The sequence below is a fragment of the Orcinus orca genome, chromosome 11, assembly GCF_937001465.1.
Source record: "Orcinus orca chromosome 11, mOrcOrc1.1, whole genome shotgun sequence".
Lineage (NCBI taxonomy): Eukaryota > Metazoa > Chordata > Mammalia > Artiodactyla > Delphinidae > Orcinus > Orcinus orca.
The window spans coordinates 33,356,069-33,373,902 of NC_064569.1; the positions used below are offsets into that span (position 1 = coordinate 33,356,069).

Consider the following 17,834-nt stretch of genomic DNA (forward strand, 5'->3'; position numbering starts at 1 on the left):
GAAAAGACCTCACCCAGCAGATTGCTATGCATTACCTGGCAGTTCTCTAAGACTGCAGGACAGCAAGAATCCTCCAGAGTTGAAAATCCCAGAGGAAAGGGTTTGGAAACAATTGTGGCCTCAACAATTTCAAAAGTTTAAATAATAACATCTCTACCCCATACCCCTCAAGATCTTCCCCCTGAAAATTATCTTATCTCTACCACTAACGTTTCAAGAAATAAAAAATAGCCTCTCTCAGAAAATGACTAAACACTTTGGAAGCTCTTAAAAGGTTCCTTCCAGCTCTAAAATTCTCAGTAATTCTGTAAATTTCCATAATAAACAACATTACAGAACAAAATGCCTACTGAATCTTTTTTTTTTCTTTTTTTTTTTTGAGGTACGTGGGCCTTTCACTGTCGCGGCCTCTCCCGTCGCGGAGCACAGGCTCCGGACGTGCAGGCTCAGCGGCCATGGCTCACGGGCTGAGCCGCTCAGCGGCTTGTGGTGTCCTCCCGGACCGGGGCACGAACCCGTGTCCCCTGCATCGGCAGGTGGACTCTCAACCACTGCGCCACCAGGGAAGCCCCCCTACTGAATCTTTTAAAACAGACGATTATCAACCACAGGTCATATATAACAAAAGGTAGAGATTTTAGCAATCATGAAAGCCAATAAACACTGTTAAGTGTTCAGTAAATATTTGTTAAATGAATAATTTAGTTTCAAAGTCACGATGACATAATAATATTTTACACACTTGTAAAACCACTAACATTACAAGTTATAAAAGATAATTATTTAAGGAAAATGTGTCTTTAAAAAAAAAAACACCTAAGGTTTCATTGAATGAAAACTTGATACCCCACAGAATGCTAATCTTTCTACCAAAGTATGTTGGCCAGATATCCAACCTTGAAGGAAAGAGGAATAAGCAAAGAAACCTAGAATAAGCATGTGCAGAATTCTAGAATTTTGTTCACTTCTGATAATTTATTTCCAATAATTCACACATGTATATAGGAGGGTTCTTTTCCAAATAATGACTTAACCTGTATCAAAATTCCAACTTTTTCAAAGCTTATTGAAAAAAAAATAATAACTTCCTTTCTAATACCTATATTCCTCTTTCAACAAAACTTTACTGAACACCTATTATTTCCCAGGCACTTGGTTAAACATCTTCGAAAAAGATAATGAAAAACTCATATTCCTCTTAAGAAGCTCATAACGAGAGTAAATGCATACATCTAACAGAACCATAGTATGCTAAATGATAGAATAAAGGTAAGCATCACAAATTGACTTTGAGGAACTAATTCCAGGAAGAGAATACAGCCATCCTCCTCTCTCTGGCTAATTTGTCCCATTGAGAGAGAATACTCAGCTTCATAAGAAAGACAAAATCAACTCTGGGTTTATGAGGAAATGCTGAAGTTAGATAGAGATCACAATCAGAGATATCAACAAAAAACACAAAGGAATGCAAGTTTGGGATGGGCTTAGGAGAATGTCACAGGGACTAGATATGTGAGCTGGATCTTGAAGAATAAGCAGTTAACGAGCAAGGCAAAATAACAAATTCTAGAAAGATATCAATGACTAATCTTTTTAGCTTGACTGAACAATTAGAAATAATAAAGAAGCACAAGATGAGGGAAAATTCTTTTTTCAACGTCTGCCTATTTCTATAGTTATATAGGTGTCTGCTAATTTGTACAATTGATTTATCTTTGAAAGTAACATGTTCATAGATAACATAATACTGTCTCAATCATAAGGTAAAAATTACTTCCATTTGAATTATAATTAAATTTAATTCATCCCATTAATTTTAAATTCAGTGTAGTTCAAACAAATGCAAAATCTGAATTCTAAACTATTTTTCAATTAAACAATCACAAATACTACAAATCTATGTTTAGTATATTTTAGTTTTTGATAGGCTCTTGACATCAACTATTTTAACTTTAAATATCATTTAACAGAGAACCCACAATTTAATCGAGTAATAAAATATATTTCATAATATGCTGTACTCTTTCATGACTTCAGTAGTTTAGGAGAAATACTTCTCATTTTCAGCTATACTAAGTAAATTTCAGTAATCTAAATAACAAGACCTAAAGAAAATGTTGTGAGGTAATAAATACACAATTTTCCAAAGTTATACCTTAAAAATGCTAAGGTATTCATGTACAATGTCATCCTTGAAATAATGCTACAACATGAAACTTATATAATGTTATATGTCAATACAAAAAAATGATAAAGCTAAAAATGTTCTAAAACTGGGATAAAAGTTTTATTTTCTCTTGTACACATACATGCTTTTGAGAATGTGTATAAGAATAAAATATGGTAAGACGTGCTAAGTTCTTTATGTTTTTATTTAATCTTCAAAATAATCAAATACTGTGTTATAAAAATACTATTCCCATGTTTAAATACTCAGAATCACTCATCTCAGTTACTCATCTAACTATAAAAATTGTGCTTTTAATCAAATAACACAGTATCAAAATATGAAGCAAAATTGTGAAAATAAAAATAATGCTGAATCAATAAATACCTACAAATTATGGACAAAATAATCTGGTAATATTGTTACAAATATAATCGCAAAAGTTATTGGAGGGCTTCCCTGGTGGTGCAGTGGTTGAGAGTCTGCCTGCCGATGCAGGGGACACGGGTTCGTGCCCCCGTCCGGGAAGATCCCACATGCCGCGGAGCGGCTGGGCCCGTGAGCCATGGCCGCTGAGCCTGAGCATCCGGAGCCTGTGCTCCACAACGGAAGAGGCCACAGCAGTGAGAGGCCCACGTACCGCAAAAAAAAAAAAAAAAAAAAAAAAAAAGGCTGCCAACATCAAATACTACTGAGGTGACATGGAAAGAAGACTGAGATTAGGTCCCTGAGTTTAACAACTAGGTCACTAGGTTATATCAGAGCTCTCACTCAACAAAGGATAAAGGAAAGGGAAAGAATGCCTGCCGAAGTAAACCTGCTGTATACAGAAACCAAAGCTAATAAGACTCTATGCCAATAGTGTATAAACTTTTTGCTCTCAGGAACTCTTTATACTCTCAAAAGTTAAAAGAGCTTTTGTTTATCTAGGTCTTATCTAAATCAAGAAATAAATTACTATATCAAAAATAAAAACTGAGAAAAAAACTTAAATATACATTATTTCATTTTTAAAAAATCATATTTTAATATAAATAATATACTTTTATGAGAAAACTCTATATTTTCCAAAACAAAGATAACTTTGTGTGAAGAGTTGTAATTGTATATTTTTAGCTTAGCAGTACTCAACTACCCAGCTTAATGGAAGACATCTGGATTGTCATATCTCCTTCTGCATTCAATTTGTTGCAATGTGTTGTTTTGTTTCAAGAATATGAAGAAAATCTCGACTCCCACAACTATGTAGTTGAAAAAGGGAGGAGTATTTTAATAGGCTTTTCAGATAATTGTGGATATTCTTCTTTGATACTAAATAAAAGCACAACAAAGAGCTGTTTCTCAAACGTTAGCTGCATGTGAAATCTGGAAGCACGTCAATGAAGTTTTCATAGTGTTCCCTTAAAATCCATTGGTTTATTTTATACTTTGAGTGGATTATCTATGCATGGTTTTGTAACATCATACATTGGTTACTGGGAAATACTGGTTTACTGAGTGATGCAAATTTTCCAAATGTTGACAAACCACATAATAAAATATCAGAAATTACATTCATTGATATAACCATCTGATCTCATCTTTAAACTACTAGGAGGCTCTTAAGCTCACTGTAGTGGTTACAAGTTTTCAAAAATTCTAATTTTCACTTGAAAGCTCAATTTTTATCATTGGCAACAAATATTATCAATTGTTTTCTCCGAAGTGACAAACTTACTGTGTTCATTTTTGAGAAAATTGCTAAATATCCAAGTCTGAATAACCACAGTTTGCCAGGCATTCTCTCAAATAAAAATAACGTTCTATGAAAAAAGCTAGTTCTGCTCAAAACTCAAACAACTACAAACAACTCCAACTGCTCTCTCGCGACTCACCCACACTAGTTTGGTATGCAGCAGGAGTGCTTTACTTGTACTTCCCAGTTCATCAGACAGAATATTAAAGAAGACACAAGACTTGCTAAAATTAGTCATTTTTACTGCTTCATGAACAATATTCTTAAGTGAAACTAGCATTATTTTTACTGCATGTGCATGGTGGTGAAGATTACGATGAATATAGCAATGTGGTGCCACTGCTTTGATTTATGCTAAAGAGCCAGCAGTTTTACTCACCATTGCCTCTGTACCACCTCCTCAAGTGTCAACACAGTGAAAAAGGCAAATAACATCTTAGTATGATTATGAACTCCCTGAAAGGTCCTCAGGGACCCTCAGGGTTCATCAGATCACACTTTGAAAACCACTACTATCCAAACACTAACCACTTTCAAAATTTCTCTTAAACAATGAACCCGTGTGACTACTCTAACCCAAGATGTAGAGAGAAAAACAAACCAACCAACCTCCTAGAATAAGGAGTCTCTGAACAACACCTGTGTGGTAGCTGGAAAGGATCCTCAGGTAAGGGAGGCTCAGAACTCTGCATTCTGAAAAACAGACTGACTGAGATGGTCCGCAATTCTTTTCTCACATTCCCACACCAAGGGTCTAGGAGAATCTGCCAAGCCTCAAATTAGAAGACAGAAAGCAAGTATGACAAGACAACAATGATACTGGAAAAGAGTTTTATCAGATGATAACTGGTTTAATTTTCTTCAAAATGTGAATTTTATATTGTTTACTTCCATTTTATAGAAGCTGAAATAACTCATTCTTTTTAACAACAGTCAGATCCTAACCATAATACTTGTTCAATTATAAACACTATTTCTTTTAACAAGAAAATTTCACCTCTTCAGCTCACACATAAAGATTAGCTAATACTACCTCATGTACAGAGTTGGTTACAATTCAAAGTGTTTCTGAATTCACAGCAAATCATAAAATTTTACAGAAGAAACAAACATCTATTTTGCCCACCACTGTATGTCTAGTACCTAGCTCAGCCCTCGTACAAAGTAAGACGTTCAATAAAAACTGCTGAATGTTGAAGTGGTTGAAATGAGACAAGAATTCACTGCCAGACTCCTAGTATAACACCCAGTACTCTTGCTAATATGTGAAATCTTTCTCATCGTTCTCTAACATAACATCTCTGAGAAACCTAAAGGGACTACTACAATTTATCCTGAGAAAATATAACATTACCTGTTACGCTTGAAATTACATTTGAAAGCCTGCTCTGGACTAGGTGTTTTATGGGTTCTCATTTAGATCACAGTTCAAAACCAAAACAAATAGCTCTAACATTTTCATTTTTAAGTATCTGCGATCTGAATTAAGCATTAATTTCTATTTCTATATGAAGTGGCAATAAGATACTAGTCTAACTCAATACATTGATTGTACTACCCTCACACACACTATACTAAATATTTCTTTTTCTCTGATGATTCAGAATGGTTCTTGATTTCTTAAAGTTTCTTAGGTTTATATTTGAGACACTTACTGCGTTAAAAGAATTTCAAATATAAAGATGAAGGAAATTGTGTAGTACCTTTGAAAATAATTGTCACTGTAACTTTTTCATTTTTACATTTTTCCTGTCAGTTTGACATTTATCATTGATTCTTTCACAAAAGCACATTGTAGAAAACTTCACTTTTGAACTATCTAGTTATTTAGAGTCTAGATTTTAAAAAAGATTAGTGAAATTTAAACTAATTAAGGCCAGCAAGTACAAAATTAAAATTCAATCAGAGAAATGGCATACACTTAAAGAATATAATTTATCAATTTAGGAATTGAAGCTACTTCAAATCACATTTCATTTTGAAATACTGCTATCAATATAACCTCATTTCATTCCATACAGTTATTCTGCAGAAGAACATAACCTACCAGGGATATTGCCAAAGGAAAAGGTCATCTGTTGCAATATAAAGGATTTGAATCAGATATCCTTTAAACAAAAAAGACTGTCAGAAAGACTTTAAAGGGAGGTCATGGGGCTTCCCTCGTGGCGCAGTGGTTGAGAGTCCGCCTGCCGATGCAGGGGACACGGGTTTGTGCCCTGGTCCGGGAAGAGCCCACATGCCGCGGAGCGGCTAGGCCCGTGAGCCATGGCCGCTGAGCCTGCGCGTCCAGAGCCTGTGCTCCGCAACGGAGAGGCCACGGCAGTGACTGGCCCGCGTACCACAAAAAAAAAAAAGAAAAAAGAAAAAAAGGGAGGTCATGGACTCCATCTTCTCTGGAGGTTTAAAAAGAAGATTTTTCAAATTTCTGGGATTGGCTTAGACTTGGCCTCACATTTGGTGACTAAGACAAAATCAGTTCAAAGGTGAGTCTGACCCAAGGGATTCGAGTCCTGTTTGTCAGTCACAAAAACAAGTAATTAGCAAACTGCATCCCTGGGCTCTGCAGCTATCCAGTCCCTGCTTTAGTAATTGCCAACCTTATTCTTGAAATTACCCTAACTGCTAATTAACATGTCAGTCGTAGAGAATTATTTCTTTTAACTACTGAAACTTTTGCTTCTCCAGTGTTATGTAGCCCTTTAATCCTGTTTTTCTAATATTACCAGAGAGACAAATATTTTGTGGTGCAATCAATATCTGCCCTATTAACAGTGCCCTGTTCCATTGTTCTACCCAAACATGGATTCCACTCTGAATTTCAGAAACAACGGGAGAAAAATAACAGGTAACAGAGAAATTAGAGCTCTTAGGTTTAACTTAGGGCCAAAATCAAAAGAGAAGAGACAAATTCAGAGAGAGGAAGGAAGAAGCTGAGAGGGTCGTAGTGTAGAACACTTACTTTTAGGAACAGAGTGTCCCTTAGACTTCTGGTGAGTTGCCCAGAGCCTCTTCAGTTTCAATCCAAATGACAATGCTTCTCTGAGTCCTTCTCAAGTAATGTTTCCACCACTAAAAATTGGATCTATAAGAGCTCAGATGTACTGGTAAGAAATCAGGGGCCCCCATGTGGGCCTCAAGCCTCTTTTAAACTAGGCCCACTTCTCTGTCCTGGGCCAACTCCCCTGTGCACTATATTCCTTCTTCTTCCAGGTGCCAGGTATTCGGCCTGTTTCTTCTCTTCTGAGCTGCCACCACCTACTCTATTTCTCAGGGTTCCTCTAACCCCAAGACTGGCTGTGGAGTAGGACACCAGCTTCCCCCCTTCCTTGCTGTCCCTGCAAATAAACATACAGGCTCTTCTAGTTTCAGTATTTTTCTAGTGGCTACAAGAAAATAGAGAGGGAACAACAAAAAGCAACAATATCGCACCAGAGATTAAGATTATAAAAACTGTCTCCACATTAAAGTTCCTGCCTTTTCTGAAAATTGCTTATTGAGCGTTTAAAAAAGTACAAAGTACTAACATAGATATACAAATATAATCTAAGCCAAATCCAACCTTATATAGACTTAGAGATACAAAGATACTCTGCTTTTCAAAATACTTAAATCACGGGTCCAAAAATAGTTACCACATTCATTTTAGCAAATGGTACTTTTTTCTTTTTAGCATGTTCTGTTATATTCCCTTGAATTTAGCAGCTGTTTGAAAATTTTCTTTTTAAAGGACATGATTAAAATATTTAATATATTTTATCCAATGTAATGAGAATTAATATACGAAAAGCATATTGTGGTTTACAAAAAGACAGGTATGTCAAAAGCAGCTAGCTTCACTCAGCAAATCTTAAAATTTCAAGTTTTGACAACCATTTATGTGTTCACATTTAAAAATTTAATAAAATGCTGTAAATGGTGTTTAAAAATCTGGGTATCTCATTTTTAGGAATCTAACTCCTACTGAATATATTTATTCCTCTAATGTTACTATTGTATAGCCCTTTTTAAAAACAACAGTATAACGCATTAGTATTCTCATGATAATCCAGTTTCTAACAGACTTTAATCAAGAGTATATGCCATCTAAATATTAGGCCATAAATCACAGTAACTAAGTGCTGGCAGATCAAGAATGCCACAGACTTTGAATTTTCTGAATGATTTTCTTTATCCACTTAATACACTTAAGTGGTTTTTTAAAAGACTCTTATCATACTGTAAGCTTACAATAAAATAAAGACTGAAAATAAGCAGAGATCATTTTATCCCATTTGTATAGTCTAACAGATTGCCATCTAATCAAACTAAAGATATTCAGACACTTTCAGAAAAAATGTGTCCCTGTGACTGGGCTCACCTCCAACTATTTATTTATACAATATTAGAGGACCTGGGATTAAAAACACTACACAAACCCCTGATCTGACCCTTCCAGACGTCTATGTAAAAAAAAAAGGAAGCTTAATCTGTTGTGGATTCTATAATCAGATACTTTTTTGAGGAACGACATTAAATTACATCTTTCGCTCCTAAAGAGGATTTCATCGTTTTTCTTTGATTCCTGCACACTAACACAACAATGCAGCCAACGTTATTACATCCGGACTGTGTGGTGGGGAAGGGGTGGGGGGCGGGGGGGCATTACACCCAGCGACACGAATTAAATCGCAGTAGCTAATGCCTCCCTTAAACAATTTATTCTCTCTTGGCAGCAAAAAACGTTCCAGCCTCTTCAATTACCCCTCACCGCAAAGCATCGCTTGGGTCGCGATCAATCTGACCCAGTTCCTATCGCGGCCACCACCTCAGGCTCGCCTCCGCCCGCCGGGTCTGCCAGTGTCACGGGAGGGGGCGGCGGCCGCAGGGGCGTCCTCGGCGCCGCGAGCCGGTGGGCAGGCGCCGCGCGGGGCAAGCCCGGGACTCACCGGGTGGAGGTGCCCTTCCGCACATCGCACATCATGCACTTGAAGGCCTCGGCGCTGTTCCGGAAGGTGCAGACGCTACAGTCCCAGTAACCCTCATCCGAGGACGGCTTCGGCTGCCGCTTCGGCCTGCAGGACACAACCCGGACACGACGCGGCGCGGGGTCACCAGCGGGCCGCGCCCGGGCCCCGCGGCCGCCCCCGCCTCGCCCCCCGCCCCAGTCCCGCGACCCCAGCCCTGCAGGCCCCCAGCGCGCCAGGCTCCGGCTCGAAGGGGGAGGGGAGTCAGGAAGGCGGGGGCGTGAGCGCGGCCGCTGCCGCAGCAGCAGCCGCCGCCGCCGCCGCCGTCGCCGCCACCGCCGCTCGGACACCCCGAGCTGCCGCTCCGGCCGCCGCCATCGCGACTCCATTGTGGGGCGGCCGGCGCCGGCCCCTCACGCGGCAGCGCTCGCGCAGCGGCGGCACCGCCCCCGTTTTCGCCCTGCTGCTCGGGCTGCGAGCGAGGCGGCCGCCTGAAGCCCGGCGCAAGGGCCCCGCCGCCTGCACAGTCCGGGCCCGGGGGCCCGGGCGCTGTTACCTGGTGGGGCTCTTCTTGTCTCCCATGGCTTGGCTACAAACGCACGCCGAGAGTCGCCGCCGCGGCCGCTCTATTTGTCAATAAGGAGGATAATAAGACGGGCGGAAGCGGGCGGGGGAGGAGGGAGGGGGCGGGGAAGGCCGCACCGCCGAGCTCCGGAGCCGCCGCCGGATCCCACGCAGCCTCCAGCTGTCGGGGAAACTCCTGCCTGGGCCACGTGACCCGCGCCCGCCAACCAGCGGCCGCGCCGGAGACTTCAAACGAGGCCAGCGCGGCCCAGCACTCGCGGCGAGTTCGCGGGCTGCCGCGTGGGGGTGGCCGCCGCAGCCTCAGGCGCGGTCACCGCCTCTCCGCCCGGTGCCGCCCGCTTCCTGTCGGCATCCTGGGAGCCCCTCCAGCGAGAGATGCTCTGTCATCCTGCGCGAAGCCTGGTCCAAGGCGGGGGCCGGCGTTCAGAGGTCAGCCCGACTCCGGAGCAGAGTGCGCGACTGCGGTCTCCAGGTAGAACCGCTTTCCGGGCCTGGGCGGTCCTTGGCGTCTCAGCCCTAGCTCGAAGGATACCCGGGGGCAGGCGGCAGCCACCAGTGAGCGCCATTGCTAGGTGCCTTAAGCCACTTGGTTTTGTGCACACAAATGCTCTACCAAGTAGGGATTGTCGCCCTTAATTTGGAGGAAACGAAACCGAGGCTCGAGAGGTTAGGTGACTTCCTCTATATTACCTAATTAGAAAAGGATAAAGCCAGGAATCTAACCCTGGTTTAATTCCAAATGCGCTCTTCTCGCCTCCCAGGCCTCTACAGTAGCTGCTTTATAAAGAAACAACAACAAAAAACACTCATAAAACCTTTTTTCTTCTTTGTAAATAACGAGATTGCATGTGCCCTGAACGTTGTTAAGAAAAGAACACTTTCCTCCCAGGTCTCATTACCGTAGCGTACTGGATGCCCTCGTGTTGTACTGGACTCTGGCAACCCATCCAACTGGTCTCTGAAACTCCAGCCCCACCTCCTCAATCTATTCAGTAATTCACAACCAGATTAATAATAAATGCGGGTAACATTATGTCACCACGCTGATCAAGAACTTTGCTAAGGCTCTGAGACTTCTTAGCCTAATGACACTTTTTACCACTATGTGCTGGCACTTTGTAAATCTCTTTACATAAATGCATGTTTTAAAGGGCTCAGAGTACTATGCAAATGTTCTCATCAACTAGCCTATCCCTACATTTGAAAGAAGGAATTTAGGGACCAGGTTAAATGTTTTCTTTAATGAACTGGCCAGGATTAGAGCTCAGATACCCCGTCAGTATTTCACCAAGTCATGCTTGCTTTTTTTTTTTTAATTGAAATATAGTTGATTTACAGTATTAGTTTCAGGTTACAGCATAGTGATTCAGTATTTTTACAGATTATACTCCATTATAAATATAACAAGATAATGGTTATAATTCCCTGTGCTGTACAATATATCTTTGTTGCTTATCTACTTTATACATAGTAGTTTGTATCTATTAATCCCATACCCCTAATTTGTCTCTCCCTGCTTCTCTCTCGCCTTTGGTAGCAAGTTTGTTTTTTATATCTGTGAGTCTGTTTCTATTTTCAAGCCCTGCTTTCTGATTAACCAAATCAGGTTTGCAATCTACAGCCGTTTCTGAACTCATCGCACCATCTGTGTTTTTTGCAAGCATCGCTTCTTATGACTCAGACCTCAATTCAGAAACCCAGAAACCATGAGGAATATGATTGAGGAAAGCATACAGAGATCTAAGGCCTAGTCTTCAATCTCTCAGTAATGTAATGGTAAATTTAGGTAAGTCACTTCCTTTTTTCCATCTGTAAGATAAAGGAGTTAAAACTATTATCTCAATGCAGGTCCCTTCCAAGTCTAAGGTATTGTGATGTTTTTAAATTCCTCAGCTGGATAGATTATCAAGGAGATTAACAAAAAGTGGCCTACTTGCAAAAGTGATGGCAACAAAGTATTTTTAAATCAAAAGAAAAGCAAATGGAGCACTCTAAAAATCCCCAACGTGCAAATCACCATTTCGCTAGAATATAACATCCACCATTATAAAGTAAGCTCCACCTCTGAATCATAAATTCAAGAAGGGCAGGAACTTTTATCCATTGTCTTCATCACTGCGTCTCCAGCCCCTAGAATAGTCTGACACATAGTAGGCAGTCAGTAAATATTCTCAGAATGAATACATTCACCTGTGTCACAATTCTACAGTGAGGTAATTTTTTTTCATACCAGGATTTACAGCCTGTTAAGCACATTCTGAGCAGTGGATCATCAATCACTGCTGAAATGTACAACTCTCCAAACTACTTTACAACTCTGCAATGTAGTCCCTGTAGAAGAACCAGAAACCCATTTTCTGCGAAATACCAAGGCACATGCCCTTGCACTGTACCCGCTGCCTCCCATTTATTGGTGCTTATCTTAGAAAAACCCCTTCCTGTACTAGGCTTCCATGGAGACAGAGATACAGGAGCTACTTCTCCTACTTCACCACAAAAATCACACCTTTTTCCTAAAGTGTTTCTTACCTGTCTGGAAGAGTGGCTGGCGGAGAAGAGAAAGATGCTTGTCACTAGATGATGCAGGTTCTTACCCATTCATGTATCCTTTTAGTACACCAGAGTTCAGTACTTTAGACATGCAATTCACTAGGGTCACTTGTAAAATGGTACAGTTTAACAATAGTTTTTAACCATTTAACAATAAATTCTTGAAGTTTTCTAATGCTGTACCTTTTAAAAATTAAAATAATCCCTGGATTCCTTAGTGGTCCAGTGGTTAGGACTCTACGCTTCCACTGCAGGGTACCAGGGTTCGATCCCTTGTCAGGGAACTAAGATTCCACAAGCCACATGGCACAGCCAAAAAAAAAAAATCCGTGGGCCATCAATATAATAATATTAACTTCCATTCTCTTATGCTTCCGAGAATGGTAGAGACTGGAGAAGTTACTGAAACGTGCATGGACTCCTGCACACAGGATTCTGTTCTCTGTGGAGGTGGATAAAAAAGATTGAGTGCACCTGTCTTATATCAAGAAACTGACCTTGGATCCCAGAGACCCCAGGCTGTTCTGATTAGTCCTGAGTTTATATCAACAAGGCGAGCATAACAACAGCAATAAAAACTATGTATTAAAGCTTTATATATAGTTATTAGGCAACAGGAGCTATTACCTGAAATGAGAAGTACCATCTTGTTTATCAACTGGAATTTGAGGGGGAAAATGGTATAAATGAGGCAGAAATAAGCTACAAACCTTCCCTGAAAGAACTCAAAATGAAGTACAACAATAGCAAGCTACAGGTGTAAAACCAATCACATTTTAAAAGGTTGATTGGTTTTTGTTTAGTCAGTTGGTGTTTTGTTTTTACAAAATGGAGATACCTTTGTTGATGTTTGTTGGTCATAAAAATTATATGTTACCAGTTGTATTAGCTTCTGGGGTGCCAAAACAGAATACCACAGACTGGGTGGCTTAAGCAACAGCAATTTATTTTCTAACAATTCTGGAGGCTGGAAGTCCAAGATCAAGGTGTCAGCAGGGTTGGTTTCTTCTGAGGGCTGTCTCCTTGGCTTACAGATGGCCGCCTTCTCTCTGTTTCTTCATCTGGTCTTTCCTCTGTATATGTGTCCTAACCTCATTTTCTTATAAGGACACCAGTCATATTGGAGTAGGGCCTAACCTAAGGACCTCATTTTATCTTAATTACCTCTTTGAAGACCCTGTCTCCAAATACAGTCACATTCTGGGGTACTAGGGGTTAGTGCTTCAACATGAATTGGGTGGGGGAACAGAATTCACCCCATTACACCAGTGAAAAAGTTCAACAAAGATTTTTTTAAATAAACATATCCAGCACATTCTTGTAACACTACTGATACAGATTCACAGTCCTCATCTGAAACCCTTAAAGGCTGGATATGTTTCATAAGTAACACATTTGGGATTTTTCAAAAGGCAGTATGGTCCAAAACTGTGTAATTACCTAACACTCCACGTGGGTTCTGAAACAGTGACCTATAATCAAATGCATTAATGTTTCTGCAAAACATATAAATTTTCACACTAAGTGGAAAAATAAAGTCTATAAGTTACTTCACATCAGTTCTACTCAGGTTTTACTGCTAAATTAGAACAGGCAAAATGTGAAAATGCTTTCAAGTTTCAGTGCTTTTAGATTACAGAATTGTGGACAAAGGATTGTGGATCTGTAAGAATTTGAGAATGAATTCAGATTGAAAAGGTGACCCAAAATTTCATTCCTAAATGCTCAGTGGTCCTGCCTTGATTTGGTTGCTGAAATTTGCGTTAACTTTTACGTTTGGACATTGAAATACTAAGAGGTGCTCTCAAGAATGTTCTGGGTTGAAGACATGTCCTTCCTACCCTCACAGTATACCAGATACCCAGTTTTCCCTTTGTAATCAGGATCAATCTCTCCATCCAAAAAAAGCTGATCTGCTGACTCAGTAGCATGAGGAGCAGTAAATGCCCAACTGGCAGTTTCATCTTCTAGTCCAGTAGAAGAACCATGTTGTGGCCCCTTTTTGAAGCATCCTTTTTTTTTTTTTTTGCTGTACGCGGGCCTCTCACTGTTGTGGCCTCTCCTGTTGCGGAGCACAGGCTCTGGACGCACAGGCTCGGCGGCCATGGCTCACAGGCCCATCCGCTCCACGGCTTGTGGGATCTTCCTGGACCGGGGCCTGAACCTGTGTCTCCTGCATCGGCAGGCAGACTCTCAACCACTGTGCCACCAGGGAAGCCCTGGAAGCATTCTTAACCCAGGAATCAAGATCTCCAGATCAGTAGTTTGATGTTAGGAGGATGGAAAGCAAAAATTTTGCAATCAGGTTTTTACATATAATAGTGAGAAGAGCCACTCCCACTTTCATCTTTTTATTCCCGTGTTTAGTCTGGCTATGGGAGAGACACACGACACACTGGGCTCTGATTCAAAGCATATATTGCATTTTAAGATGTAAGATGTGGATGATGTAAAATGTGAAACCACATTCTTTCTGGATGTTGTCTTTAAACTGACTGAATCTTGAGTAATCCACTCCACTGTTCTATCTGGCCAGGCCCTTAATCAGAAGCAGTGTTGTACAGAATAGAATGAAAATGAATAAGGCATTTTGTGAGTCCATGGACGGTGGTGCCAGCAGAAGCATTATAGGCAGGGAGGGCAAATCTATATCATATATATAAAAATATATATATATATATATATATATATTCCAGTGAAAAGATCTCTGTCATCTTCCACGAGGGAAGTAGTCCAATATAATCAACCAATCAGCAGGTAGCTGGTTTGTCCTTCCAATGAAGAGTGTCAAACAGAAGACCCAGTGTTGGTCTGTGCTGTTGATTAGTTAGGCACTCAGCAGTGACAATGTAACAAGGCTACAAGGTCAGCCTTGGTGAGCAGATAATATTGCTGTGCCCATGCAGAGCCTCCATTTCAGCCACATGGCCACTTTGCACATGGGTCCATTGAGAAAGCACTAGGGTGGCTGGGGACAGTGGTTTACAGACATCAAGGGAGCATCATTTTGTCCACCTGATTATTGAAAGCCTCCTCTTCAAGTGATGCCCTTTGGTAAGAATTTGCATGGAACATAAATATCTTCATATACCCTGTGCCTGTTCTGAGACGTCTATCCATATAGCTCTTCCCCAGACCTTCTTGTATCAATTTTCCAACCTTGTCCTCTCCAAGTCCCTGACAGTCCAATCTAAATGTTAGCAAGTGCTCACGAATCACTGAAGATCCATACTTCTGATCGTGTTTCAGTCCAGAGGAGGTGGACAGTCCAATGTGTTGCTCTCGATTATGCTCGTTAAGAGAATTTCCCTCCACTACTGCCCTCCAGGGCCACCTCTCCATTGGAACTGTAATGATACAACCATCCAGCTTGATGCCAGTATATCATGAAGAACCATTTGTAAACCAGTCCTGGGTTTTTCACCTTCCTCCTCAATAAACCAGTTATAAGAATCTCCCATAAGGCTGTAAATATAGATTGAAGGAGAGGAAGAGTCACTGTTGAAGGACACTTCATGCAATTACTTGTGCCTTCCATCTTTGCTCAAATCCAATATCATATACAATTTCCACTCGGTGATAGATTGCTGCCAAGCACAATCAGCCTTATCATTTGGTGGTCCAAATAGCACTCATTTCATAAAAGGAAGCTCAGTTATTGTGGTCACTTGATGTCCCATGGTTAGGCATTCAGTCTCTACCCAGGGCTAAATAGCAAGACTGGAGCTCTTCCTAAAAAGGAGAATAATTATCTAAAAAGGGAACATGGATTTTCTCCAAAGCCCTAGCGGTCTGCACTGTGATTTCCCTTTGGTGCAAAGGATATCTGCTTACTACACAATGGAGTGAATATTTTATATGTACAGCTATTTGAGTATTAAATAGCACCATTCTTATAGATTTTTTTTCTTGTTAAAAATTTTTCTTGGGGACTTCCCTGGCAGTCCAGTGGTTAGGACTCTGCGCTTCCATTGCAGGGCGCATGGGTTAGATCCCTGGCCAGGGAACCAAGATCCTGCAAGCTGCACAGCGCAGCCAAAAAAAAAGAAGTCTTTTTGTTAAAAGTGTTTTCTTTGAACTTACGGTTACCGAGGGGAAGGATGGGGGAAAGGGATAGTTAGGGAGTCTAGAATCGACATGTACAGATTGCTATATTTAAAGTGGATAACCAACAAGAACCTACTGTATAGCACAGGAAACTCTGCTCAATGTTATGTGGCAGCCTGGATGGGAGGGGAGTTTGGGGGAGAATTGGATACATGTATATGTATGGATGAGTCACTTTGCTGTGCACCTGAAACTATCACAACATTGTTAATCGGCTATGCTCCAATATAAAATAAAAAGTTTTTAAAAATGTGTTCTTTAATCTGCTGGTCTTCAGTATTTTGTTTTGGTTTCATTCTCATTATTTTATGTTCATTTTTCCTTATGTTTTCCTTCTTTTGTTTTCTACAGATACTGCCTTTTCAATTGCTCGTTTCCAAGTTTTTCTCCTTTATTTTAGTTTTCTATTTGACACACTTTCTTCTTAGGTTTCCTGTTCTTTCCCAACTCCACTTTTATCTCTGTATTTTCTTACTAATTCTGTTTCATTTCTACTAGTTCTTATTAGCTCCATTTTAAGTTTTTAACACATGCCCCTGGGATAAGTTTTTTATATTTATCCTTATAGATCTTATAGATATTCAATGGCAAAATTTACAGTCTATGAGAATATTTAATGTAGTATGGTGGGATTAGCTGTTGAGAAGGTCATAACTTTGATATTCCTAGCAATCAGAGTGTTCAAAACTGAAATAGTCTTTGTTAACTGCAGTCATACTGCATCACTAACTCTGTTGGGTGCCTTCACACATCTGCATCTTTAATATGAGAGGAGTGCAAGGAAAGCAACTCCATGTGCATATCCTATAACCAAGTAAGTTAATGGTGTTGTATTTATTATAAAAAGGAGCATGTTAATAGACTCCACAGTTGTAAAGGTTTCATCCTCAATCATATATTAAGTAATCTGATAGACTTCCAATACAAAATATAAATACTATAGCTACACTTAGAACCCCTAGTAAAGTCAAATATATTTTAAACATTTTTATATTAACATGTTTGACCCAGAAAAGTCTACTGTAACGTCTGAAAATTTTATTAAGCGCCCCAAATCTTTCTGCCAATAGCACAAACACAACTGCAATGTCAAATTTCTCACTAGTGAAAGTAATATTTCCCTTAGACATAATCTTGGAGACAGATGTTTAAGGAGAAACTTCAATCTGTTGTCATATATCTTCATATGAAAGTGATTGAACTAGCATCGGTTTTTGCAGTAATATAAATAAAACTCCAGCAATTCCTACAAGGATTTCTTGCAGCAAACACACTGCCATTTAAACAGTACATTTCATTAGTATATTCTCAAAAGTATATCAGTAATATACTTAAGTAACATATTTTACATGTTATTTATTGCTTCATATTTCTCAGATTAAATATATTTTTAAATTTTAATATGAATAAATTTTGACAATAAGCAAAACAAAACTGTTTGCTTAACCAGTGGTTAAGGGCGTTATCCATAGGCAGTTTGCTTGAATTCAAATTCTGGCTCTGAAACTTACTAGCTGTGTTACCTTGGGCAAATTACCTAACCTGTCCCTCAGCTTTCACATCTATGAAATGGAGCTAATAATATTAGGTATTTATAGGATTATTATGCAGGTTAAACAAATCGATATATGTAAAGCCCTTAGAAAGGATGCAGTTTTTCTGAGGTAACAACAGAATGGCTAGAGCCAGACTAACAGTTGCTAATCGCAGCTCTACAATTTACTACTGCCTGGTTAACATTGGA

General features: G+C 40.0%; 2 protein-coding genes across 9 annotated transcripts in view; one reads left to right on the plus strand and one right to left on the minus strand.

The window, feature by feature from the left end:
• YAF2 (YY1 associated factor 2) overlaps window positions 1–9,583 on the minus strand; it is a 64,976-nt gene extending 55,393 nt beyond the window's left edge. For 3 of the 8 annotated variants that reach the window (XM_049694074.1, XM_049694075.1, XM_049694072.1), the window contains exon 1: window positions 6,865–6,974. Coding sequence is in view for 4 of the 8 variants with exons in the window: in XM_004274449.4 (XP_004274497.1) it covers window positions 7,039–7,240; window positions 8,831–8,956; window positions 9,405–9,430 (354 nt within the window). In the remaining 4 variants the exon portion in view is untranslated. The other 5 variants (XM_004274447.3, XM_004274446.3, XM_004274449.4 and 2 more) reach the window with 4 other exon arrangements.
• Window positions 9,429–17,834, plus strand: part of LOC125960460 (uncharacterized) — a 35,272-nt gene continuing 26,866 nt past the window's right edge. Inside the window, exons 1-2 of the mRNA XM_049694464.1 lie at window positions 9,429–9,445; window positions 9,528–9,905. Coding sequence (XP_049550421.1) covers window positions 9,429–9,445; window positions 9,528–9,905 — 395 coding nt within the window. The remainder of the gene's footprint in view (window positions 9,446–9,527; window positions 9,906–17,834) is intronic.